The sequence below is a fragment of the Rhipicephalus microplus genome, unplaced genomic scaffold, assembly GCF_043290135.1.
Source record: "Rhipicephalus microplus isolate Deutch F79 unplaced genomic scaffold, USDA_Rmic scaffold_107, whole genome shotgun sequence".
NCBI lineage: Eukaryota > Metazoa > Arthropoda > Arachnida > Ixodida > Ixodidae > Rhipicephalus > Rhipicephalus microplus.
This window is the reverse complement of record NW_027464679.1, coordinates 192,895-220,656: the sequence shown is the minus strand read 5'-3', so window position 1 is coordinate 220,656 and position 27,762 is coordinate 192,895. Positions and strand designations below refer to the sequence as shown.

Genomic DNA, 27,762 nt, shown 5'->3' with positions numbered 1-27,762 from the left:
CCAGGTGGCCCCGCCCAGGATGGTGCCGGGAGGTGGTGTCTCTCTGCGATGTTCCGGGCCCTCCGGACGGACAGGAGTTGGTTGTCGAGTTCCGTGCTGTGCGTGGCAGCCTCCCAGGAGGTTTGGACTGGTAGTTATGATACCGAGTTAAAGGGGCACAAGCAGGGCATGTGTTCACGCAGCGACCACTTTTCTTGGTACTTTGAGGACAACCTCTACCGAGGCTGTGCGAGACCTGGCTTGCTAGCAAGGGTCCCGCTGCGGTGGTCTAGTGGCTAAGGTACTCGGCTGCTGACCCGCAGGTCGCGGGTTCGATTCCCGACTGCGGCGGCTGCATTTCCGATGGAGGCGGAAATGTTGTAGGCCCGTGTACTCAGATTTGGGTGCACGTTAAAGAACCCCAGGTGGTCAAAATTTTCGGAGCCCTCCACTACGGCGTCTCTCATAATCAAATGGTGGTTTTGGGACCTTAAACCCCACAAATCAATCAATGGCTTGCTAGCAAGGATCGGAAAGGCCAGCTTGCTTTGCTCGATTAAGCCCAGCGAGCCACAAAGGCCAGTAAAGCGCTAAACTGAGAACCTCCCCCATTTGACCAGAAACCTTTTAGTGAATAAAAAAGTCACAGCTTTGCCGCAAAGGCTAAGCAATGAACGCGATAGAAAAAATTAGAAGGTCACGCGCAAAATGGCAAGCAGATCGAAACGTGCCCCGCGTTTCTCACGCACAATCGACGCACCAAACTTACTCAAAGGTACAGATGAACGCGAATAGGCGTCTCAGTTGTTACTTCGTTGTGTCTGAAAAGCGCCCCTTTTTCGCAAACGGAGACTGTGCAACTATTGCAGTGACTTGTGTGCGCTCCGTAACTACAACAGGATCGTTCCAGTGCAAGCCCAACGCCAGCCATCACGTATGATCCTCCCCACTGGGAGATAACTGTGCGCGAGAGATCGTCCACTCCTCTCTGCGGGCCAATGTACGCGTGAGAGATGAGAGCCGCTGCGCGCTCATTGCACCATCTTGCTGATAATGCTGGAAACACGTACCCCCCCCCCCCCCCCCAAGTTGCCCGCCAACAGCTGTGAGTGGTAGATATAAATAGCTTGCCATTTAAATGCTGAAGGAGGTATCCCTCGGTGAGTCAGTGGTTAAGGGCCAAACCTCGTAAGCGCGAAAATGCACGCGACAGCGACGAGCGACGCGACGTAGATCGTCTTCGCGCGATCAGTCGCTAGCGCAGGCAAACCTCATTCACGCGACGGCTTCGGCGAGCGAATTCCATTGTTGCTGGCATGAGGCCATGAGACCGTGTAGTGAACGGTATGCAATTTAAAAATAAAATATATTGTTGTATAATGGAACGAAAAGTGTTTATGAATGCTTTGCAGCACTTTTTTTATATGCACATGCGTAAACATTGCGTTATTTCTTGATGCGCATACGTGACTCGGGCAGGGTCACGTGCACCTATGTAGTCTTTGTCTTTTCCGGTTTTTCGCTATTGGCTGCTTGAGCCCAGCACTTCCGGGCGATGAGCGACGGTTTCCAAATCTGGAGAACCGAGCGATCGCGCGAAAACGAGCACGCGACACGTCGCGCGAACGCCCTGTTTCGTCGCTCATAGCGTCGCTCGTCGCGGTCGCGTGCATTTTCGCGCTTATGAGGTTTGCTCTTAACGCCTCGCATTCACGACGTGGAGTTCCCACGTTCGATTACGCGCACCCGAGTATTTTTTTTGAATTTTATTCTTTCTTGCGTTTTTATCTATATAGATCCGTATACATACACGGTGCACGACGCCGGTGGCGAAATCCAGCCGAGTGTGTCCATATAATTGCTATTTCAATAAGAGAAAGTTTCTTTTCTCTTTCTCTCTGAAGGGAAAGCTACGTGGGCGAAGCTTCTGTGACACGTAGCGGTACGCAAAGTAGTCCAACCTCTTGCACGTCCGTAACGCTGTGGAAAGTGACGAGGTATAACTATCAGTTAAAGCGCACGAAAAACAGACATGAAGAGAGGACAAGCGCTTGTCCTCTCTTCATGTCTGTTTTTCGTGCACTTTAACTGATAGTTATACCATGCATATCCAACTAGCCCAACTTTCGATTCTGTTGAAAGTGACGAAGGTGCACCATCAGTGTTTCATGTAGACGCAGACGGCGCTCAATGTTCGAGGTACACGCAAAGAGGCGGGATGATCTCGAGCCTTCAGAAACGCCAAGCCACAACGAATAAATTAAAAGAAATACGAATATCTTACTAGCGCTCGCTGCGTCCCGTCTCGAATAGCTCCACGTAGAAAATACAGGAGGAACTTTTATATTTCAAGTTGAAAATACGGGCGTTATTGTGGAACTACATTTACTGACGGTGGGATGCACGCCATTTCGGCTCCGTAGCCTTCGCTCGCAAGACGGCGGTCATTCCAGCGACGCAGGCGGAGCCATGTGGCCGTGCTCCGAAGTTGTCACACGGTAATAATCTGTGACGGCATCAGTGACGCAGTTCGGTCTCTTAGTGGTCATGAACCAATGAACACGTCTTCACTCTGCGACGCGGACGTGCATGCTCGTGACCTCACCGTCTCGTCCACCATTTCGACGTACCGTTGCGCCGCCTATTCACCTTTCCACAGGAAGGAAAAAATCACCGCCATGATGGGCTGTACGCGAGAGTACAAAGGCTAAGGGCGCAGCGTTGCCAGTGCATTTTTGAGGAGACGCGCCAATTTGCACAGCCCAAGGAGGGCTATGGCGGCGTTCAGGGAGGCGTTTATGAGAAGGTGAATAGTCACTGGAATCATTGAATTATAGGAACAAAAAACTGTGCCTGGGACGAGGCACCGGAGTTGAAGTAGACCAGACGAATGCAGCCTGTGAGGCTTCGCTTATATGAATCTACTCTCCTGCAGCGATTCGAAGCCGACCCAATTCATGTGCGTCTGCGGGCTCATTGGGTCCGTCCTGTCAACTGGTGCTCCATCATCCGCGCAGTTTTATTTCAGTTTCACTCGAAGGCGACCCTAATTCTTCCCTTGGGTGTTTGTTGGGGGCACTCTCACGTCTGCGTTCGTGGGCCCGTTGTAATTCTTCGGTTAGCTTTGCGTTTCGTGGTCCGCGGGGGTGGTGTAGCGGCTACTGTGCTAGGCTGCTGATTCGAAGGTCACGAGTGCAGCCGCGGTGATCACATTTTGGCGGAGGCGAAATGCAGGAGGTCGATGTAGTACTGAGCGACATCATATTGCCGCGTTAGAAAGAACGCCAGATGGTCGAAGTTTCTAGCGCCCTCTACTATGGCGTGCCTCATAATCGTGTCGTGGTTTCGGTACGTAAAACACTACATATTAGGGTATCATCGTTTCGTGCACTGTTGTAGGGAATCTCGGAGGTCACGTAGAAAGAAGCGCGTGGTTCTTGTCTGCTCCGCCATGTGCAACAACGATCCCAGATGCTCGCAAGAAAACTGTCTTGCTCTCTCGTTGAGCTCATTCAATCACTAATCATTAAATATTCCCACAGGTATTGCCCTCATTTTGTGTGAACATTTGGCAAGCACTCTCAAATTATGCCAGGTAGATTGCCATTATCCATTAAGAGTAAAGTATATTATAGCTGTATCTTGCCGGTACTTAGCTACGGAGTAGAAACCTGGAGATTTAAAAAGAGGGTTCAGTTTAAATTGAGGACGACGCAGCGAGTGATAGAAAGGAAAATTTTAGGTGTGACCTTAAGAGACAAGAATAGAGCAGAGTGGATTAGGGGACAAACGGGGGTTAATCATATCATAGTTGAAATCAAGAAAAGGAAATGGACATGGGCCGGGCATGTAGCGCGTAGACAGGATAACCGCTGGTCATTAAGGTTAACTAACTGGATTCCCAGAGAAGGTAAGCGGCTTAGGGGAAGAGAGAAGGTTGGGTGGGTAGATGAGATTAAGAGTTTGCGGCGGGTATAAATTGGCAGCAGCAGGCACAGGACCGAGTTAACTGGCGGAACATGGGAGAGGCCTTTGTCCTGCAGTGGACGTAGTCAGGCTGATAATGATGATGATGATGATAATGACGACGACGACGACGACGACGATGATGATGGTGGTGATGATGATGATGATGATGATGGTGATGATGATGATGTGTGTGTGTGAACTTATTTCCAACGCCACATGTAGTCAACATAACTCTTCATTTGAACCATAACCGCGAGTTTCGTACCAGGTTTCGTAGTGTTAGCTACACTGGCCGAACCGAAGCGATTTCGCGCGCACTTCCAAAAGCTGTGCTGCGCATGCGCGAGAATCAGTGACTGCGTGCGCTTCGTCGGTCTGCTCATTCCAGAGGAGTGACGTCATAGCCACGGCAGAAGCATTCTGATCGTACCCCGCGACTCGTACACCTCGAGCCACGCTGCTCTCTTCCGCAACGTCTCTTCCGCTACGTGCATATAGCGGGGCATTTGCCAGTATGGTATAGCAATGAAGAAGGCGAGTGAAATCTCTGCTAAGCGGCGTAGAATGGCAGAGAAGCTTGACTGATGGGATCATGATGTAGTTGCCTGGCTATCAGCGGTCGAACGAAGGAAGAACAAATGGAGGCTCAACGTGATGCGGAGACACTGGATCAAAGAGAGGAACACCCACCAAGGCGGCGTCACCGGGAGACCGATTGACTGACTACGCGATGAAATTCGGCGAAAACGCCAGTGCGACTCTGACCTTCGAGATGGACTTCGTAAACAATCCGTTTGGATGTGTGGGCGGCGTGTGTGAAAGACCGTGGCACATGAAAGATTTGCTGCCGGTAATTAGTGCCATGCGTTAAACGTCGTGTTTATTGGCGCTGCCTTAGCTCACACTACGTATATCTTGACATAGCTGTGCTAAGCCACCACTAGATTTTCTTTTTTAGCTGACGTATTTTTGTCTGAATATTTCAAAAACAAAAAAAGGAAGCGCCCAACCAGAAGAGCCTGGAAGACGCACTTCGGGTCACAAAAGTGTCACTTTTGCCACGGCTCATGCCCAGAATAAGGGACAAGTTCACGACTTCAGGAAATGGTGACAGCGGAGCGTAAATGATTGATATGACCGACTTGACGTTATCTGTTCGTGAGATAGAGACCTATTACCAGAACTAGGACAATCAACATCGTCGTGACATTCTTTTCTTCGAACCTTGCAATAAACCACCAAACCCCCCCCCGTTAGCGCTCGCCACTTGTAAAGGATTGGCCACTGTATTTCACGAGAACGAGCATCACGTTATCGGACTTTCATCTGTTGAGGTGTGCACTCACCGGTGAATAACACGGTGGTGTGTCACGTCAGGAAGGGAAGCTTATCGGCTGCGTCATCGTTAAGTTGACGCATCCATAGCCTGCGGAAACTCGGGGAGTGAAACAAATATTGCGGTCCTTAGCTTTTCTGTTTCCTTTTTTTTTTTCCTTCCTGGTCTCGTTCTCTATCCGCATAACGACCTTTCATCGTAATTATAGTAAATCCGATGACAGCGCGCCACTGCGTCATTTATTTTCGTCCACCCGACAACAGTCAATATGCGCAGAAGGGACAAGAAGAAAAACAGAAAGAAAAATAACACAGCAGCACCTGTTGATTCGCTCAGCTTGACACGACGGTCATGTCGACAAGCGTTGTGTGTGTGGGTCGTCTCATTCGGAGGAAGGAAAGTTGAGGAGAGAAAAAAAAAAGGACGGTGAAAGAAAAAGTAACACGTTAAAAGAGAAAGAAATAAACCCCGTCGGGAGAAAGCTGCGGCAAACTCGTGACACGGACGGTCGCTTCTAAATGCGAAACCGTTCGTCCGCGTGCTCCCGCTACCCTTCCCTCCGGCTCACCGGTCACTCTCGTCATCCCCGTCATGCAGCTCTTTCGAAACTCGGATACTGCACCGCAGTACTTACGTGCACTGCTGAGAAAGATGCGTGCTTCACGAGTCAACTGTTTTTCGTTCCCAGTCAAATCGAGGAGAAGGTCAGTGCCAAGAGCCTTTTCGTTTGGCGATTTCTTAGCAACGGCTCTTTATTTAAGGTACTGGAAGGGTGCAATGGGCGAACGCCTACTGTATCCACGCTCTCGGGAAAAAGAAAAGCAATTGTAGCTGGTTGTCGTTGAATTTGAAACATCAGAGAACGAGAAAGAGCGAAAGAGAGAACACCTTAAATGAGCACTGACGTGAGTCTTACGTTCAGACTTATCATCTATCATTTTATTACTTTTCATCACGAATACTTACCAGCTGGCTCAATTTAACCTTCTTGGATCTCTCGCCAACTTGGCGAGTGGCACTGACTGGGCAGTTCGCTAATCTGTACCAAACTTACGCGGCGCAACACGAAGACCGAGACTAAATGTACGACATCGAGTATGCGCCGCGTTCAGCTACTTCTTCTCGTTGATTTTAATCACTGTTTCAGTTGTTTCGCGTTGTTAACGTTCCGTATCTCGTCATCTGATTTACTGACTTACTGCAGCCGTACTGTCTTGAAGTCTCTCTTCCCTACAAGATAGAGTTGGCTTCCACGTTGGGGGCTGGGTAATCGTTTTGCTCACGTTGTGTGCCTGAAATGTGTATCTACAGGCCTCAGTCATTTTCTGACCGACTGACACGACCTCCGCCCTGAATTGTCATAATGCACGCAACTTTCTCCGCAGTGCACGGAGCATGTGAGGAGCAGCGTGCGCACTCTGCGCGCGTGTTGGGAGAGTGCGCACTCCTCTCCTCTCGAGGGGCGAGGAGGCTGAGGGGGAGGTAAAACGTCCGGAACGTGACCGGGCATCGATCGGGGCCTGCGATGGCGGTGTGACGCGGCAGGTAAGGGCCCGGAGACTGGGCTGCGCGCGAAACGGACCAGCGCTCAGAGAGGAGCGGGAGCTTGGCCGGTGTGCGCGCGTGGAAAAAAGTTTGGCCGACACGGGCCCCCAGCACGGGATGTACCCCGACGACGCCGCAGCAGGGATGAGCTTGGGCACTTTCTTGGATTTTTGTGTGTCGAATCCGGCGCGAGAGCCTGTGTCTTCCCGTCTGCGTCCGGCCCTAGGTAAGGACATCACCAATTTTTTTTTAAAACTTTGTGTGTTTTTTTTTTCAAACTGCCGTCTTCTCAAGTTAAGCTCAATGATACCCTACCCTACAGGCGTTTCCGGCAGATTAGTGCATTACACTAACAGATGTCTTTAGGTTGAGTTCAATGATCTGAACAATACTTGCCGGCAAACGATATCAGTTCTAAACACTTTTGTTACTTGGCAAGAGTGAACAGCTTTGATTAAGGCATGAGTGTACTGAGCAACAACGTGTAGATAACGAAGCTTTGCAAGAACTCCACTACAGGACATACACGTCTTAGAACTATGTCATCGGCAATTCACATCCGACCCTCATCTTGCGAGTTTGTCGATGACAACGAAAGTAGGAGAATACATGGGCTTACTTTCTTTGTTACGCACTACACTATTGACAAACAACGGACAATCAAGCCAAGTAAATTACAGGAGGCATTATTTGTAACAACTACAATATAAGCTTGTCATTAATGCAATGACAACTACGAGTATAATCATTGCAACATACCAGCCAGTAAGTTTAATGCCATTATCTCAGCAAGACCCATCGACCCTTCATATCGCTTTCGTGCGCGTACACCCGGATGGCAATGATTTGCTATATATCTGTAGAGAACTTAGTGAAACACGATTGTTAAAACGGGTCTCTGAGAGGCAATATCAACATCGCTTCCATTCGTAGTTGAACCGAACATCAACATTGTTCTCAGTGCATGCTGACTACGTGGCTTCAGTAGAGCACTTGTTTAAGGTGAAGCGCACTTTAAAGTGACTCTTGTTAACTACGCAAAGTAATGGCCACGTTTACTGAGAAACAAGGCCTGTCAAGCTGGAGAAAAAACTTGCATAAAAGACAGGTGGCGATGCCACTTTAACGTTGTCATGACACTCTCATATGACTTCACGAATTTGAACAGATTATATACGGGTCTAGTGGATAGTCTCGTAGCAAAGATCTGCACTACACCACTTTAACAATAGAACCAAGCAGTGGACCTAGCAAGTTTCCAGAACTTTCATCTGCCTCATGAGAGAACTGAGATGAAGTATGCTGTGACGTCACATTAACGAACCGTTTGAGCTTTCAGCGTGAACTTCACAGATGAGGGCGGTTGACTTTCTTTCTTCCCAACGAACTTCAAACCCTTCTCTTTTTTTGCCGAGGGAATACATTATTGGAAAGATTGTCACTCGTCCATCTTTAGTACCAAGCCAAAATGTGAATTCGGTAGTTAGATAATGCGTCCATAGCTTTGCTCTTCACTGTTTCACTGTTCCCCTGTTGAAGTACAACGAGGCTTGCAAACGGGCTAATGTACCGGATCGCGTGGGCTGCGTTGTTTTTGAAGCACACGCATCGACTTGTGAGTGCTCCTTTGATTGATTGATTGATTGATTGATTGATTGATCGATCGATTGATATGTGGGGTTTAACGTTCCAAAGCCACCATATGATTATGAGAGACGCCGTAGGGGAGGGCTCCGGAAATTTCGAACCCCATGGGGTTCTTTAACGCGTTCCCAAATCTGAGCACACGGGCCTACAACATTTCCGCCTCCATCGGAAATGCAGCCGCCGCAGCCAGGATTTCATCCCGCGACCTGCGGCTCAGCAGCCGAGTACCTTAGCCACTAGACCACCGCGGCGGGGCTTTCCTGGTGTGTAACAGCGCGAACAGTCCTGAATATGTCCAACGTGAACATGGGGACGCGTGCAGCACCGAGCTTTAAACGACGTTCATGTTATGACGAATGCGAAGCTCCGCACATGCGCTGTTCGTTTGCGGTATAGCTTACTGTCGTGCCCGTCACGTCATCGATGAGCTTCTTCGACGAAGACGTGCGCGATGGTGCAATAGTCGCGCCACTAGCGCACCGCACAAGCGCCGAGTCTTGCATTGGTACAGGTAGGTGAGGTTTAAAAAAAGAAGAAGAAATTGACGAAGCTTGCACTATAAGCCACGGAAGGCTAGAAACAGCTAAACTGGACGATCCCGGAGACTAATCTGGTAGTTTCTAGGCCTTAACTAGGTGATGCAGGTTGCTTCTAGGTCGTTGCTCTACGCTTCAGCTAAATGATGGTAAGTTGTTTTCTGTTGACTCTCGGCGCAGAGAGGTTCGAGTTAAAGCACAGACAGACGCGACACGGGCACATCGCTGGCATATAGGCCTTCCCTCGCTTCGGGTTCTTCTAGCAGGCAGCGTTGCTTCTTCCGTTCCCTAGTGGTCTTACTCGGGTCTTCGTTTCCCTACAGTCACTATGCAGCCATTTGTGAGGCTAGCTGGTGCCTTCTTATTAATTTTTAGTGGCTATCGACGAGTAATGGAACTTATACCCGTGCCACACGGGCATAGAAAATGACATTTGGTGGCGAAGGCCTTCAGTTCCCGAATGACATTCGTTTCGCCGGCGCTGCTACACGTCCAAAGCGAATGACAGTTGACTTGATGATGTCGATCACAGCACCTTCCAAGTGAGCATTGATGGAATAGCAATAAAAAAATTAAGAAGCATTTACAACCTTCATACACATCAGATAATCATCAAATGTAGAAATAAGCGTATTACGCTGTCCTAAATTTTAGTTTCTTGCTTTGTTTTACAACGTTGCAGCCGACCGTAGCAACTTAAGCCAACACTAGTCAGATCCACAGCGCAAATAGACACTAAAATTGACAAGCGTTTCATTATCAATACTTTATTTTCTTCGTATAACGTTCAAAGCATCTTTTTAAGACTTTAGTGCAAATAAAAGACGGGAAATTTCATTTTTAGCTCGATATGATTTGTTTTATATACTTTCAGGTAAATCGCACTTCGCGACCTGTGTTCGATAGTAGGCATTTCTCAGTCAACTGAGTTCTGGTGAAGGCAGTTGGTGGCGAATGGCATTCGGACGAATGCCATTTTGTTCGCCCGTGTGGCACCGCGCGAATGGCAATAAATCTGAAGGCATTCGGGGGTAAATGCCATTTTTTCTGCCCGTGTGGCACGGGTATTACCCAGTTTTTTTAGCACTGGAGTGGATAAACTTCTATTTCGTCCTCCAAAGCGCAGATCACTGCGGCCGCTTTCATGTGGGGACCGAGACGCGCAGTTCCTCATCCGCCTCGCGGGCTTAGTGGACAGCCCAGACGAGCACATTCTCGTTTATCGATCGGGATACAACTTACACCTAGCTTACACACTTTAGCTGTTAAAAGCACACGAGAAACGTGGACAAGTAGACACTGGACTAGCACCATGTCTTGCGATGTGTCCAGCACATGACAAGAGCTGTGTCTAGCCCGCACTAGCTGCCTGCATTCAGGTGGTATTTAGCGATATGCGGCGCTGATGGCACGGCGCGGTACGTGCCGATATATTTCGCACTGTACGCTGGCTCACGACTAAACGACAGCGATACCGTATGCAAAAAAGGTCTGGATGCATCAGGCACGTCCCGTGAATTCTATATTATATGCAAAGAGGCTTTAATTTGCTTTCCTTCTAGAACTATGAAAACATTGCTTACGCTTCAGTAGGTCAATATTATCGAAACTCAGAAGGTGGATATCTTGTTGTAATCTTTGGATTTCGTAGTTTTGCGCTGTATAACAGCGCACTGTGTCGTATCGTACTTGATCATTTTATGCCTTCTCCCGATAGATGCACGCATTGCATACGGTCACGATTCGTGTGCGTTGTAAACGTTCCTTCAACTTGTTAGGTTCTCATGCATGCCGGCCTCTCGGGAACGGTGTTCTTGCAAAACAGACTAGTAAAGCAGGGCTATAAGTGGCACTGCACACCTTCAGGATTTGCGCAAGAAAACACATGGGCACTAAGAAAAAAACAGAGTGTTTCGAAGCCATATATTTCTGCCGTAGCGTTTCTTTGTGCTAAACCTAATAAAACATTGCTAAACCTAATAAAACATAATAAAACATTGTCTCCCGCGGGATGCTCAACAGTCGTTATCGTCACGTCTGCCTTGAGCGCGAGATAAAGCTGTCCAATTCTTTCAGGACATTTGCCGCAAACGTGGTGCGATTGATTGATTTATTTGTGGGGTTTAACGTCCTAAAACAACCATATGATTATGAGAGACGTCGTAGTGGAGGGCTCTGAAAATTTCTGCCACCCGGGGTTTTTTAATGTGCACCCAAATCTCAGCACACGGGCCTACAACATTTCCGCCTCCATCGGAAATTCAGCCGCCGCAGCCAGGATTTGATCCCGCGACCTGCGGGTCAGCAGCCGAGTACACAAACGTGATGCAGGTTGCCTGACATATCTGGACCCGACCGAACGTTTGTCGTCCAGCAATAGTAAACTTTTTTTATCTTCAATAGGACATGACACTTTTACCATTTAGTTTATCAGCGTTCATGAACAAGCCTGGCAAGACGTACGCAGTGAATTTATCACAATCAGAAATATTGTTAGCTTGTAGGCCATGGGACGGCGTCCCACGAAGACGTGCCGTCGTCACGGGTTAAATGAAAGGACGAGGCGTGCAGGAGGAAGCGAGCTGCCGAAGTACCGCTGTGGCCATGACGTCCAGCCAGCTTGAAACATCGAACGTTCTAGGCTCCGCGCGCCACGAGCCACCGCCGCTCGTCATCTTTTTCATTAGCCGACACGCCGCCACTAGCGCTACGTCACAAGGGCTCATCGTCTAGCATGTTGTGCTACAAAAACTGAACAAAATGTACAAGAGTGTCCTGGCCTTACTACTGCACGGAACTAAACCCTGTTTCTATTTGCGTTGTCTCATTTTAGGAAATAAACGGGGTGTTCGCAGATTTCCGCTTATACGGCGATTTGGACATTCGCATGTGCATGCGCGCGTCAGCACAGTTTTGGTGAACTATATTTCTGTAGCATTCTTGAGCCAGACTCTGAGGTAAAGTGGTTACACTGTTCGGCTGATTCCATTGTAGGGGGTTCCATACCGGCTGGGATGGCCACGTGTCGACGGAAGCGACATGTTCGAGGCCCCCGTGCTGTGCGATGAGTGTGTACGTAAAAAAAAAAAAACACCAATGGACTGAAACTTATCGAGCGCACCGCTACGGTTTGCCTCAAAATCACGTGACGGTTTTGACGCGTCAAACTCAGATTTTTGTTTCATTGTGGCTTCGTTACATTAAAAAGCAAAAAGAAAAGAAATCGAGCGCGACTAAACAGAGATTTTAGCTTTCTTGAAAATGAAAACTGCAAGACAAGCTTAGATTATTCTGTGCAGGCGGGAACACGAAAATAATCGTGACCGTTCGACGTCATCACATACAAAGTACGAAAGGTTGCAAAAATAGGAGCTGTACGAGCGCACGAAATGAATCGAAGCGCCATCTGAGTCCTCTCATAGAAGCGCATTGCCGGTCACCGCGACTCTCGGTGCTGTTCCACCGCTCGAATCTCAGAGCTCTTTGATATCGACCGCCTGGTTTGAGATGATAGCCGCCAGATGGCAGGTTGGCGTTAGCCATTTGTAGGTTGGCGTTAGCCTTCATACGCGTCGGCGCGCACATGAAGGCTCCCTAGCTATTAGGGAATGTTGATTGCAAACTGGGTTATAATGAACTAGAAGAGGTGGCTATCGCCACGCCGTTGCGAAGGGGATGCCAATCTTGATAACGACGATCTTCATCATTCATCAGTCACGGATATAAGTGATCACTGTTCATTCCTTCTTACATGTGAGGGTGAACATCTTTCGATCAATACCTCATGGTTACCTTGCTATCCGTCTCCCTCAGTGATGAGAGGCGTTCCTGATCGAAAACATTTACAGTAGCAGTTGCCGATGTTCGCGCGCCTGCACTAGTCGGCACGTAGATGCTGTTTATGGCAGTGTGGCTTAACAGAAATAACAGCGTAAGGTGTGTCGAATAAATCGTTTTGTTATGAACAAAAACATGCCAAATATAGGCGAATGATTATAATTTGGTAAAACAAAAACGTTTCGTTAAATAAAAAAAAAACATATTTTTGCTTTTCGCACTTGCGTCCTCTGGCGTTTGGTGAGAGCACTAGTTTGTTACGTAGCTGTGACGTACTTCCTTAGGCCAGATTTTGCGGTGTGTCCGCTATTAACTTTTTTCTTTTTCTATGCAATGAGGCATTCAAATGCGAAGAAGAACGTGACAGTTCGTGCAGTGACGCGTTTAACGATGAGCATATTACACGTAGTGTTGCTTATTACAAACGCGGTATGACGATTATGAGATATGCCATAGGGGAGTGCTTCAGAAATTTCGATCATCTGGCGTTCTTTAACGTGCACGGCAGTCTCACACCACACGGGTTCCTAGCGTTTTGCCTCTATCGAAACGCGATCGCTACGGCTGTGACGTACCACCGATCTTTGGTCAGCAATTGCTTATCACAACCGTTGCACCACCGAGGCGGACTGAGGGGCATATGTACAGAGTCAATTTTTATGAAAGGGAACACGGGAGCGCATGGCCTGCGCGCTCCGGCGGCTGCTGGCAGTGCGTTCAAGCGGAAGCTAGAGCAACCACAGTCTCTTTTCACGTCATCTCGCGGCGAGCCAAACAACCATTCGTTGCTGATATAGAACGGCAATATTGCAGCCCCTACCCCTTCAAGGCGATTACCAGCTCTCGCATAATCACCTTGAAGGGGAGAGGGTCACAATCTTACTGCTGGTTCCATATAAGCAACGAATGGTTCTTTTGCTCGCCGCGAGATGACGTGAGAAGAGACCGTGGTTGCTCTAGCTTCCGCTTGAACGCACTGCCAGCAGCCGCCGGAGTGCGCAGGCTACGCGCTCCCGTGTTCCCTTTCATAAAAATTGACACTGTACACGCAGTCTGTTAGCTTTATTCAACTTATTTCCATAGCGTGTCTACCATTCCACTGAAGTGATGCTTGGCTGAACAACCTTATTAAGTGCATATTCTCGGTGCCCATACGCATGCGCAGCTGCAAGCCACTGTCATGTTCGCGCAGGCACAATGACAGTTTCATGCTTTGGGCATGACGCGAGTGCCTCTATCGTTGTAATGTTTTCGCTTATCTCATTGTCATGGTGGCCTCAGCCCTGGGCGCCGTAATATTTGCAGCACAATTCATTATAATAACCAGCCGACCAACCAATGCATTTCTCTGTAGCCTCGTCGGCATGTAACGCGGTGAAGTATCTCGCACCTGATGCTCGCTATGAACTAAGATTGTACAATCCGGCATGACAGTTGAAATGCGGCGCTTTAGCACTCCTGCTGACGTCATCTTATTACACGCGCACTGTTGCTTCGTGAGCGCGCAACGTGGCATCATCACAACCATAAAAAAAATACCGATCAAGTACCGCGAATTAGGCTGCATGGTGCTTCTTTGGCGTCGCTTTATTTCTTGTAAAGCGACTACGAGCCCAACATAAAGGCGCAGGCTCCGCGCTTGACGTCACGACGGACGTCAGCGAGGTCCAACTGATCGAGAGGCTCTCGCCTCGACGGGCTAATGGTGGTTGCGTAATAGACCCTCGTGTCCCAGGAGCCCGCATGCAAGTACGATGCCATGGGGCTCGCGGCTGCACACCTCTGGCCGTGACATCGTTAATCTGGAGCACGCCCGGACCTTCGGCAAATTGACGTCATGCGGCGCTCTGCGTCGTCGTCATGTACAGATTGGGAGCGGCATTGTACCTGTAACGTTTTCTGTCGGAAACGGGTTGCTGTGCAGAGATCAGCTTACAAGTGGTCCCGGCTTTCTGTATTAGGTATAGTCGTTACTTTCACCATACAAAAAAAAGCGTGTCAACCCACGTAGTTGTAGCATACATATAGATGCTGTATATAGATGATAAAGTTATAGCAACTTATATCTGGGGTTTTACGTGCAAGAACCACGGTAATATTGCGAGAGGACGTAGCAGGAGCCTTCGAAAATGTTGGCCACCTGGTGCTTTCTGACATACGCGGACGTCACACAGCCTCAAGGATTATAATCCTCAAGGATTATGTCTCCGTCGAAATCGACTGCTGCGGCAAGAATTGAACCTGAGACCTTCGAGTCAGCAACGGTGCACCGCGATCATTGTACCAATGAGGCGTACTAGTTAAGAAGGTTGGGTAGTTTTAAGTGGTCGTTCGACATTCTTCTTTGTGTTTGTGCGTGTGCAGCGACAAGGTTAATTTTTTTTTTGTTTAAGGGCGTGTGCAGGCCCTATTGGCATCATGAGTTCGGCTAACGATTTCTACATGTTTTCGATGGCGTCATGAATGCCAGTTAAAGGCAGTTAATATAAAAAATTTCAAATATTTTAAACAACCCGCTGAATGCGCCATGTCATTGTCCCTCAAAGTTCGCACGTACAATTTTTTTCTGCTCGTCATTTCTTTTCAAATGTAATCGATTCACGCAGCACGCGCTACCTTCGTATTTCTTGATTCATCATGGAAAAGGGCTCGAGGTGCGCTATAAAAAACACAAGTATCGTGAACCTCGACAATGGGTGCCTAAAAGAGCAAGGGATGCTGTAAGCCGCATCTACATCCAGGCGATGCACCGAAATGTTGGAATGCATTAGAAGGTTCTTCATTGAATATCTGCAAAAAAGAATAAAAAAACAGGTTTAGTAGTCTTCCGCTGCACCGACCCACTCCGTATTTCGATGGTGTCGAGCACAGGGAAACCCTTGTGGAAGCTTCTGGCGTAAGCACGCACTTCACTGGTAGCGACGGGAACGTCGAAAGAACACTGTAGCTTGAAGCAGTTACCACTTTTCGCAAGGTCTTTTTGTGGAACAAATTTATCTCCAACTTAGCATGTGCTATTATAACTTTCATGGGGTATTACGATCAGGTAAGTATATTGAAGCTATACTGCTTAAAACATGCTACCGCTCAAGAAGCTGACTTTGATAAGAAAGAAGGAATAAAAAAGAAAACAGTGCAGTTCACAAGAAACATGTGCGGTTGTCCACCCTACGCTGGGGGAATAAAAAGGGGATAATATGAGAGCGAGAGGAATGAAAGAAGCGAATGAGCACTAGATGCTCGTATCCGGTGCACTGCAAAATAGTCAAAGCCGATCAAACAGGCCCGTAGTCTTCAAAAAGACCAAAATTGCGTTACTGCCTTGTGGGCAGTCGAGTGATGGAGATTTGTCAATCCGCTGCTAAAGTTTTCACATGTCTTCCGGTGATACTCACCTTCTCAATCTCTATTAAATGCCGTGGTAGAAAATGTGGCTATGTCGAAATCTTAGTCATCCTATCTTAGGGTGGTGTGCCTCCCTTGCAATGAATGGGGTCAATGCGTCCAAGCAGTAATGGTAAGTTAGATCGAGAAACCACAGGGCGTTTCGAAAGCAGAGAACAGTTTTCGGTAACAGGTTCCTGCGAAATCATGAAGCCTGATCTTCATAGTTTAAGGGAACATGCAACAAAAATTCTACACAATGAACTCGATCTACTCACAACTGTTAGAACGAACTTCTTGTATTAGTTATGAGTTGCTTCACGTGGATGTAAATTGGCTGTCGAGTAAACACAGTGGACTAGGGAAGGGTGAAAGGTCTTGAAGAAAAAACGGAGGGAGGGCTAGTTGGCGCGTATGCGTCAGTGAAAATTTGAGAGCACTCTAAGAAGGGGATCAGGCAACGTTTCCTTAGTTGTTCTTCTCTTAGCTCGTGCTTACATTTTCAATAACCATTGGCGCCGTTCTAAACTTGATGCACAAGCTATTCGACTTATCATACCTTCAACACAGGAAAAGCATTATAACCAAGACACACGTGTAGAGCGCCATTGCCACGACACTGCTACTCAGCCGCGACTTAGCTGATATAACGAAGTTAACGCAGACTAGGTCCGGTTTCGATCTCCCCACCGACGCCGTCAAATTCGCGGCAGTTCTACGGCTTTACTATGACCACTGTGTGTCGTGCAAGCGACGTCTCTGCGCAGAGTTTTAAACCGGTCTGCAGCTCATACAAGGACTAAATAAAGTTGCCTCTAAATTTCGGTGCATCACTGCAAGCTTGTTAAGCACCGAGGGAATAGACAAATCACCTTTTCTCATAATGCATGACTAGTCCAGTGTACCGACGGTTTGAACGACTATAACGATTACTACTCTAATGGCTCATTTACTCGACGAGACTATTGAAGATTAGAGGTCCATTCTACTTAGTGGCTGAATTTCAGCTCGCACAAAAGACAAGGACATGGTCTCCTTGCCTTTTGTGCTCGCTTAAATTTCGCTATGAACATTAACCTACTCGCCCAACACTCAGTTAACCTGGAGTCCAGTAGAACTTAACTCGACCCGTTGTCACTACCCCCGATATACAAGTTCGCGCATTTTTCTAACTCGTAAAGATGATTGACATGTCGTATTAACAGTGAATTGAATTGAGGTTTACTTCACAGTACTAGAACAATGCGTAGGTTGTCATGTGACCTTGATCTTGGTGCTCCGCAGTGTTGAGCCTTCGTCCGGCGTGAGCAGCCGTCGCAGTAAGAGGTCCGCGTGATAATCGCGACGTCCACGGAGGAGCCGGCCCGGGAGGACCGGGCGACAGCGTGCGGAGCCGTCCTCCTTGGTGGGGCCACCCCACCCTCCGCCGCCCCCAGCAAGCGGAACATGAAATCGCTGATGCCCGACGTGTACCCCGACCAGCTAAGGGAGCTCAACCCGCTCATCTGCTACGTGCAGTGCCTGCGCGGTAAGCCACACGATCAATATATCAATCAATAAATCAGTCAATTCGTCAATCAATCAGTCAATTATTCAATCAATCAGTCAATCAATCGATTCATCAATTAATAAACCAGTTAGCGAGTGGCAACATTAGGTCAGTGATCGAGTGGCAACATAAAAAACTTAGTTGTTGGCAACATAAAATCACTGAGTGAGTAGCAACATGGAATGGGCGAGTGAATAGCATCATAGAATCGGTGAGCGAGTGACAACATAGAATCGGTGAGTGGTGGCAACATAGAACCGATGATTGAGAACATAGAATCGCTGGATGAGTGGCAGCATAGGATAACTCAGTGAGGGCAGCATAGAATCACTGAATGAGTGGTGGCAACATAAAACCGGTGAGTGGTGTCAAAATAGAATCGATGATTGAGAGGCAACATACAATCGATGATTGAGAGGCAGCATAAATGTACTGAGTGAGGGGCAGCATAGAATCAGTGAGAGAGGGACAGCATAGAATCATGGAGTTAGGGGTGGCATTGATTTGCTGAGTGAGGAGAGCATAGAATCACTGAGTGAGTGGCAACATTAACCGAATGGAAGCAGTAGGGCATCGTTTACATAGGGCTTTACTAGATTTTTTATATCGGCCCATTATCGGTCAATATAGCAAATAGATTAAGGTATTCCGTTATTGTGCATCACGCGTTGGGAAACTACTGTGCATGGAATGTGGAGTCACTGTGTGTGTCACTTGTAAATTCGTCACTGTCATTTATTGCGCCATAAAAGCTCATGATGTCATACCTACATGTTCCAAGCGTTACCTTACTGAGCCAGATGGAATGGGCGAGTGAATAGCATCATAGAATCGGTGAGCGAGTGGCAACATAGGATCGGTGAATGGTGGCAACATGGAACCAATGATTGAGTGGCAGCATAGAATCGCTGGATGAGTAGCAGCATAGGATAACTGAGTGAGAACAGCATATAATCACCGAATGAGTGGCGGCACAGAGTCACTGAGTGGCAACAGAGTCGGTGATTGAGTGGCAACATAAAATCCGTGAGTGGTGGCAAAATAGAATCGATGATTGAGAGGAAACATAGAATCAGTGAGTGAGGGACAGCATAGAATCATGAAGTTAGGGGTGGCATTGAATTGCTGAGTGAGGGGAGCATAGAATCACTGAGTGAGTGGCAGCATTAACCGAATGAAAGCAGTAGGGCATCGTTTATATAGGGCTTTACTAGATTTTTTTTTATATCGGCCCATTATCGGACAATATAGAAAAGAAATTAAGGTATTCCGTTATTGTGCATCACTTGTTGGGAAACTACTGTGTACGGACTGTGGAGTCACTGTGTGTGTCACTTGTAAATTCGTCACTGTCATTTATTGCGCCATAAAAGCTCATGATGTCATACCTACATGCTCCAAGCGTTACCATACTGAGCTTCACGCAGACGTGCCGACCCCCGCGTCTAATGCGTGTCTTCTTTCTATTTTTAGATGCGGAGCATCTCTTGCTCCCGGGAATGTCACGCGTCAATTGTCCGCACTCACACTACGCATGCGCGACTCCTCTCCTTCCCTCTCTTCATAAGATGTACGTTACTCTCTCCACTTCTCTCCTACCACCTGCTTGCGCTAACTCGCCCATTGCGCATGCCCGCCCCCTCTCTCTATCCTCTCCTATTCACTCGCTCTTCTACCTCGCAACGCCGACGCAAGGAGCGTCTGCTAACGTACGCTCGCTCCCCCCTCTTCTCTAGGCATTTTTCTCCGCGGCGTCTCGCAAAGCCGACGCAGGCAGCGTCTGCCAGTGAGTTTCCTGATTTAAAAAAGCGACTGCTCGCGTTGCACAACCGTTCAATGGCCACCCCGTATATATAGGCACTTGATCTTGACCTCCAAGGTAGTGCCGGTGGGAGATTTCTCCCGTGTATTGTTGAACGGAAAATTCTCAGCGGGCGCGTTAACTAAAAAATCACACCATATTTCGAAGCGGACCATGAGGTGATGCGGAGAATCGCGGGAGTTTCCAACAAAACGTTCATGCGATGCGTGGTAACGAACCAAGTTCACAACGAAATAACACGCTAGGTTCACCGGAAAGGTAACACCACTAACTGGTAACCACCCCCATTGCAAAAGGCTGTTGAATCTCCCCGCAATGCTCCGCATCACCCCATGGTGCCTATCGGGGAGGTAGTGTATCATTTTTTTTCGCTGCGCACGCATTGCGGACACCAGATTGGACGGAGAACCAACTTGAAAAGCTGCGATCTGCGACGTTCCAAGGTGTGCTCGTTACGTAGCACGTGTTTGTTACGTAGACACTGTCTCTCCAAGCGCTCCTTCTATGGGTGAGAAAGAGAGAGATGGGGGAGGAAGCACGTTTTACAGCTATAAATTTCGACGGCTTTCGTGCCTATATTTAGCAGGCACGATCATCGTCGACCAATCTACGCTCCGCGCTTGATCGCTCGCAGTACGCGATCCCCGTGAAAGTCACCTTTAAGTGAAAAAGAAATTATTTTCCGCTTTACTCAATTACGCGAGAATTGGCATTTTTCCAAAGGTTCAAGGAAATCAAGTTAGTAGAGTTCGGCGGGAACCACCGTAACACTGGTTGTGTTTGTATAGCGGCTGGTGGGTGAATACTATTAGGTCGCAGCAAATCGCCCTTTTCCTCAATGAAAGAAAATGCAGTGAAGATTATATGTGCATCGAAAAGAGCGCGTAGGGAAAACAGTCATTACCCAGTGAAACTAGCACCATCATGTTAAGCAATAATGTTACTAAACCAACTATTGTCCCTAAACCGTCTTGCCCGACTTTCCAAACTATAATACGTTACTAAGCTTTAAGCCTTCACTTTTTAGAGTTCAAGTTCACAAAAAGAATTTAATGGTGAAATATTTCGCACACTATCTACGGCGATGAAGTTTATTGGATCGGGAAGTAGTAGAACGTTTGTCATCTTCAGGGTTGTCTTCAAAAAAAGACCCCATGAAGAAATACGGAGACAATTGCTCATATGAGTAACAGCTGTGAAAAAAAAACGTTTCTTGTATGGATTCTATGTTAATTTTGAAAAAGGCATATGTAAAGCCTTACGCAAAATTAAATCCATAGATAGATGTTTCGCTATTTCACGCGTACAGACCAAATGGCACCACTTCGTACTTCACAAAGCGAAGGTCGCGGGATCGAATCCCGGCTGTGGCGGCTGCATTTCCGATGGAGGCGGAAATGTTGTAGGCCCGTGTACTCAGATTTGGGTGCACGTTAAAGAACCCCAGGTGGTCAAAATTTCCGGAGCCCTCCACTACGGCGTCTCTCATAATCATATGGTGGTTTTCGGACGTTAAACCTCACAAATCAGCCAATCAATTCACAAAGCGAGCCTGTAAAGTGTGTTTCGCCTGTAAGAATGACGTGACTGTGAACAAAGCCTACACTACAAAGGTAAAAAAAAATGTTGGTTTCAAGTGAAAATAATCTCTTCTTGTTCTCGGCTTGTGCCTGGCGAAGGAAAAAGAAGCGTGTTTTCAATGAGCAGCATAAGTGACACTTTTCAGAAGCCGAACCATTACAAAGCGTTCCCTTCGTGGACAGGTACCTCGCACATTTCTAGTTGTGCTCAGCTCGGCCACAAATTGGCGCCGTAAACATGTGACGCATCATGTCAGGATCATCAAACGCCCAAATGTACCACCTGCCTGCTCACGTGCAGCGCCTCGGTTTCGCGATGACGAAACTTCAGAAGAAACCTTAGCAGCGTTGCCTGGCTAATCGAAGCAACCCGACTCTCGCAATCGCTTGCGCTGTGTCGCTCGAAGCAGACGTCACGGACTTTGGGAAACTTCACCCAGTCACTGTTAATATGGACGTCAGCCTACCACCCGAAAAAAGCTGACTCAAAGTTGCGCAGGCTGATAAGACAAAGAAAACGATTGGTCAAGTCCGGTGGATTCCGTTGACGTCACGAGGATTGCTCGACACGTGATCGATGTGACTGTTGCGTCGTCAGTAGGGTTACGAAATGCCAAAGAAAACCAAGGAACAATCGCAAGAAAGGTGCTTGTAAAGTAAGAAAGTAGCCACGTCAAAGCAACGTCGACGTCAATTTCAGCGTCTGCGCGTCTCGCCGAGAATGTTGCCTCGGCGAAGCGGGGTTATGAAAAGCGCGCGTAATTCGAAGGAGAGTCACCCGTGACGTCAGTTCAAAGGTGTCCACGTGTTTGGCGGATGGTTAGCGGCGTTGACATAGATTCTCGAAGGTTATCGCTTACTCGGTAGTACATCGGCTGCCGGGTAGAGCTTGTCAGAAACTCCTCGTGTCGAGAGGACAAGGCCATGTTTCTCGAGAGTCAGTATCAGTTTTGTAGTATGCGGAACAGATAAATCATACGTTGTATTATGGCCATAACGTCCGTTAGACTAACGTAAATCTATATTTCATGCAATCTGTGCAGCGGCGTAAGTATACAGGTGAAATTTACCTGCAAAGGAACTGGAAGAACGATCAGCTAATTTTATTGAAGAGTTGGACGTAGCGCTTAAGATGCAAGTTAGGTTCTTGCAGTGCCTGAAGGTTCTGTCCAATGTCGATTGGTCGAGAGAACTTAATAACAACGGTAAAAAAGTACGTTTACGAGTGAGCGAAACAATTTCATTGATTTAGTTATTGTCCGCGTTGTCACGTTTTTTAAAGCGAAAGCGAACACTTGGTGATTGAGTAACTCACAGCCACATAATCTACATGCATTTCCTCTCGAAGTTAACAAATCTTTACTAATTCTACTCTGAAACATCAAGTGTTACTTTTAGTATCGCAGTAAGATGCGTTTAAAAAACAACCTAAGTGGAGTGTAATGTTATCAGTATTATGTCTGTATAAATAAGCCCTAAATGCATTTAAACTAAGTTATACTGTCGAAATTGATGCTGTCGTCAGCCATATTAAGTAACCCAAAGTTAGAAACAGATGTCAACTACGGTGGAAAATGGACTGCCCGCTTAAAAAGGAGTTGATTCATTCCGGGTAAATCAGGCCATTGGGGTATTTTTCTAGACTAAAACAGAATAATTAATATTCGTAACATGCCTTCTAGTATAGCTGCTTCCTTGCCGTTCCACGCTTCTCGCGTCGTTTCTGCGTCGCTTAAGCGAAACATGTTTGAACTTTACCAACGAGGTGTCAGTACAGGGAGTATAAAATTCAAGGTCTGTTATATTTCCAAGAACACCAATGCCCGCCGTTTGCCTGTTGTGCATAATTGAGATACAAATTGCTAAGTTTTGTTAGGTTTTAGAAGATAACTGTAGCTTTTTGCAGTCTTTCGCTAAAGTTGAGAAGGAGAGTGGCAGTACAGTGTATGTCCATTTACTGAGCCATTTTGTGTCATACTTGAAGAAAAATATTCTAAAATCTGTACTCAAAGTATGTACTTTTCTTTCTCTTTATGTGGTTCTGCTTTAGATCATGCTGACGACACCTCCAATGCGAGCAAAAAGGCCCATATTCGGTCCAGCGCTTTCAAACACCTGAAGAATGAGAGTTGTGTCAAAAATGGGGTAAGTCCACATCTTTTTACAGCATTGCTTCGATCAGTGTTACAGACGATTACGATCATTGGGTTTCATACAATAATACCTAGAGAGGAATCTGGCGTTGCAATCGTGTACCTCCATGGGAACTGTGTAAAGTGCAGGCTTCGGATTGGATATGGTCAGCTAGCGAACTGTCTATACAGACTTTTTTTCTACAGTTTCAGTTTCATTATCCGCGCAGCGTGGGTAGTAAGGTGCGGTAAAAAGCAAAGAAGCAGCGCCTTTGTTGTTCAAAGAAGCTAAATACCACTATAGTGGTATTTAGCCTTTATAACTTCAAACCTATAGGTTTGAAGTTGGCTGCGACGTTGGAGCTTCACGTGTCGCATTTTACAGTTTAAACGAAGTGCCGTTCACCCACCGCTGCGCATCAATGTAGCGTATCATGCCAGTGCAGGATATGGCGTCGAGTTTATGGTTTTTCACGAGTGCATTTTGCCTAAACTCTTTTTAAATCGACTGAAAAACGACGAAGAAGCTAAGCAGACGCACCTTCACGCTTCGCCGACTCGACTTCACAACAGAACCAGAGGTGCGTTCGGGGCAGACCACCTGGACAGACGCACCTAGCATCGCAGAAGACTAAACGTTAAGTGTTTCTCACTTAATACTGTACTGTTATACTGTTACTTCAATAAATAGATCATTCATACTTTCGAGAAAAAAACAAGCACGTTTGTTTTAAAGCGTTGTGAAAAACTATTCCTTATATCTTGATGCCAAATCTGGATCGCAATGGCAGAGCAATACATACCCTGATGGTTAAGTTTGCCCTGGTTTCATTTTTGCCACCTCGTCGCAAAAACTTTTGCAATAAAGCTAACACACAAACAAATACAGCAAGTTTTTATTAAAGACAAGTCCATATCACTCCGTTCTACACTAAGAAAAGAAGCGTCCCGAATCTCAAGAACGTAATACATCCGAAGCGGATCTGAAGCCTGTACTTCCCATAATTCACATGCGGGTACAATCACCGCAAAAGGAGCCCGCGCCGACACTAGCACCAGATTCCCCTCTAGTTATTATGTCATGAAACTCAATGGTTACGACTTAATAATAAAAAAAATCGCAGCATATCCGCAGAGTGAATGATGAGTGGCGCGAAGCGCCTGCCTGCCTGCCTGCCTGCCTGCCTGCCTGTCTGCCTGCCTGCCTGTCTGCCTGCCTGCCTGCCTGCCTGTCTGTCTGTCTGTCTGTCTGTCTGTCTGTCTGTCTGTCTGTCTGTCTATCTATCTATCTATCTATCTATCTATCTATCTATCTATCTATCTATCTATCTATCTATCTATCTATCTATCTATCTATCTATCTATCTATCTATCTGTCTGTCTGTCTGTCTGTCTGTCTGTCTGTCTGTCTGTCTGTCTGTCTATCTATCTATCTATCTATCTATCTATCTATCTATCTATCTATCTATCTATCTATCTATCTATCTATCTATCTATCTATCTATCTATCTATCTATCTATCTATCTATCTATCTATCTATCTATCTGTCTGTCTGTCTATCTATCTATCTATCTATCTATCTATCTATCTATCTATCTATCTATCTATCTATCTATCTGTCTATCTATCTATCTATCTATCTATCTATCTATCTGTCTATCTATCTATCTATCTATCTATCTATCTATCTATCTATCTATCTATCTATCTATCTATCTATCTATCTATCTATCTATCTATCTATCTATCTATCTATCTATCTATCTATCTATCTATCTGTCTATCTGTCTATCTATCTATCTATCTATCTATCTATCTATCTATCTATCTCTCTGTCTGTCTGTCTGTCTGTCTGTCTATCTATCTATCTATCTATCTATCTATCTATCTATCTATCTATCTATCTATCTATCTGTCTATCTATCTATCTATCTATCTGTCTATCTATCTATCTGTCTATCTATCTATCTATCTATCTATCTATCTATCTATCTATCTATCTATCTATCTATCTGTCTATCTATCTATCTATCTATCTATCTATCTATCTATCTGTCTATCTATCTATCTATCTATCTATCTATCTATCTATCTATCTATCTATCTATCTATCTGTCTATCTATCTATCTGTCTATCTATCTGTCTGTCTATCTATCTATCTATCTGTCTGTCTGTCTGTCTGTCTGTCTGTCTGTCTATCTATCTATCTATCTATCTATCTATCTATATGTCTGCCTATATGTCTGTCTATATGTCTGTCTATATGTCTGTCTGTCTGTCTGTCAGCACTTCCGTCCATGCTTTCGTCCATCCGCGTTCCGCTATTTGTCCGTCCATCTGTCTGTCTGTTTGTTTGTCTGATAGCGCTGGTTACACCTGGCGCAGGATAAGGTTAAACAAAGAGGAGATTCGCCCCTAAAACAAGATTCCTCCCCAGTAATTCGACCCGCCTGCCGCTCATTTGTACGAGAGTTGTGCCAAGTGTTTTTAGGGGCGAAGCCCTTTATAGCGGCACCCGTTCGTCCCTCGTAGCCGTTGTAGTAGTGTCTAACAAGTATTACATTTTGACCTCCGAGGTTATGCCAGTGAGATATTTCTTCTGTGCGTTGTTGAACAATAAAAGATAGTGCTCAATGTACATGCCAATGGCTGCTAAGGGGGAATGAAAGACAGGAGAATTCGGCTTTTGGTTAACGCGCATGCTGCAAATTTTTATTGTTCAACAACGCGCAGAAGACAAGAAACGGTTGCTACGTTATACTCGCTGGGTGTAACCTCCTTGGTTTTAGAAAGGTTTAGCGAGCGTTGGGCCGCATTGCCATGAATACAGTGAACTAGTATATATCACGAACTCGAGGTGGTTAAAGGTGTGAAGTAGACACGAGGCGCAAGCCGTAAGAAAGTGTGCGTGTGCCTCCTCTCGTTTAGTCCTTGGAATGTCCGCTGATGGCGGTGCTTCTATATTGGGATTATATAATGCAAAGATGCGAGATGGTGGGACTTGGAGTGTTGAATAGATGGACGAACGGACACACAGACAGATGCATGGATGGACGCATGAACGGACGCAGGGGCGGATGCATGTACAAACGCAGGGACGGACGCACGAACAGACGCACGGACGGCCACACAGACGCACGCATGGATGGACGGAAGCAAGACTGAATGGACGGACGAATGCTTCGCCTCACTCTCCATCATTTACTCCGTGGATATGCTGCCAACTTTTTTTCTTGTAATTATGAGTACTTTTTGCTGTTGATTTGAATACTGCGCATACCATCAACTAAAAGCTCGTCGTCCCTACTCAAAAGAATATATCTCCTAGAGTAATAATGCGATGCTCTTCGGTGAAATTTGTAAGGAAGTTCAAGTTTTTTAAACAAGAACCAGTGACTTAAAAAAGTGTCTCTATGTAAAGATAAGGTACTTGAAATTAAATCGGATCGGTCATTTGCACGAAAGTTAACGCGCTGGAATGTCAATCAGACGACTATATGCTCTCCCATAATAGAGTACCTAGTACTCTAAATCTTTACCCACTTTTTCTAATCACACATCAAGTGCGAGGCCCACGGGACGGCTTTTTGCTCTCCCGTCGTAGAGTAACTAGAACTCCATATCGTTACCCATTTTCGGGGGCAAAGCTCCTTATGCAGTGGGTCATGCGTCCCAGATATATGTAGTAGTAATAGGCGTAGTAGCAGGTAGCCGCCTCTCGTTTAGTCCTTTGAATGTTCATTGGATAGTAATACTTGTATATGATGAATATATGATGAAAATATGCGAGATGGCGGTACTTGGAGGGTTCACTAGATGGACGGACGGGTGCATGGATGGACGAATGCACGGACAGACGCACGAACTGACGGTCGCACGGACGGACTTATGGACACTTCGTCCCATTCATGATCATTAACTCCATGGATATGCTGTGATTTTTTAGGTGCGACGCTCCTTATGCCATGGGTCGTGCGTCCGTGATCTATGTGCTACTAGCCGCCTCTCGTCTAGTCCTTTAAATCTCCATTGGATGGCGGTACTTGTTGATTGATTGATTTGTGGGATTCAACGTCCCAAAACCACCATTTGATTATGAGAGACGCCGTAGTGGAGGGCTCCGGAAATTTTGACCACTTGGGGTTCTTTTAACGTGCACCCAAATCTGAGTACACGGGCCTGGCGGTACTTGTATATGATGAATATATGATGAAAACATGCGAGATGGTGGTACTTGGAGGGCTCACCAGATGGACGGACGCCCGGCACGGGTGGACAAACAGACAATTAGAAGGACGGATGGACGAACGCGCGGACGGACGCACGAACGAATGAACGGACGCATAGACGCACAGGCGGACGCATGGACAGACGCACGCACGGACAAATGGTTGGACGGATGAACGGAGGCACGGACGAATGTATGAACTGACACATGGACAAA

At 46.7% G+C, this 27,762-nt stretch overlaps 1 protein-coding gene across 2 annotated transcripts in view; it reads left to right on the top strand.

The window, feature by feature from the left end:
* Positions 1-6,872: 6,872 nt before the first annotated feature.
* The window catches only part of LOC119163531 (uncharacterized), a 43,393-nt gene continuing 22,503 nt past the window's right edge, over positions 6,873-27,762 (top strand). Inside the window, exons 1-3 of one of the 2 annotated variants that reach the window (XM_075885264.1) lie at positions 6,873-7,055; positions 17,518-17,761; positions 23,235-23,329. In XM_075885264.1, the coding sequence (XP_075741379.1) occupies positions 17,680-17,761; positions 23,235-23,329 (177 nt within the window). In that variant the 5' untranslated portion in view covers positions 6,873-7,055; positions 17,518-17,679. The remainder of the gene's footprint in view (positions 7,056-17,517; positions 17,762-23,234; positions 23,330-27,762) is intronic. The other variant, XM_075885263.1, reaches the window with a different exon arrangement.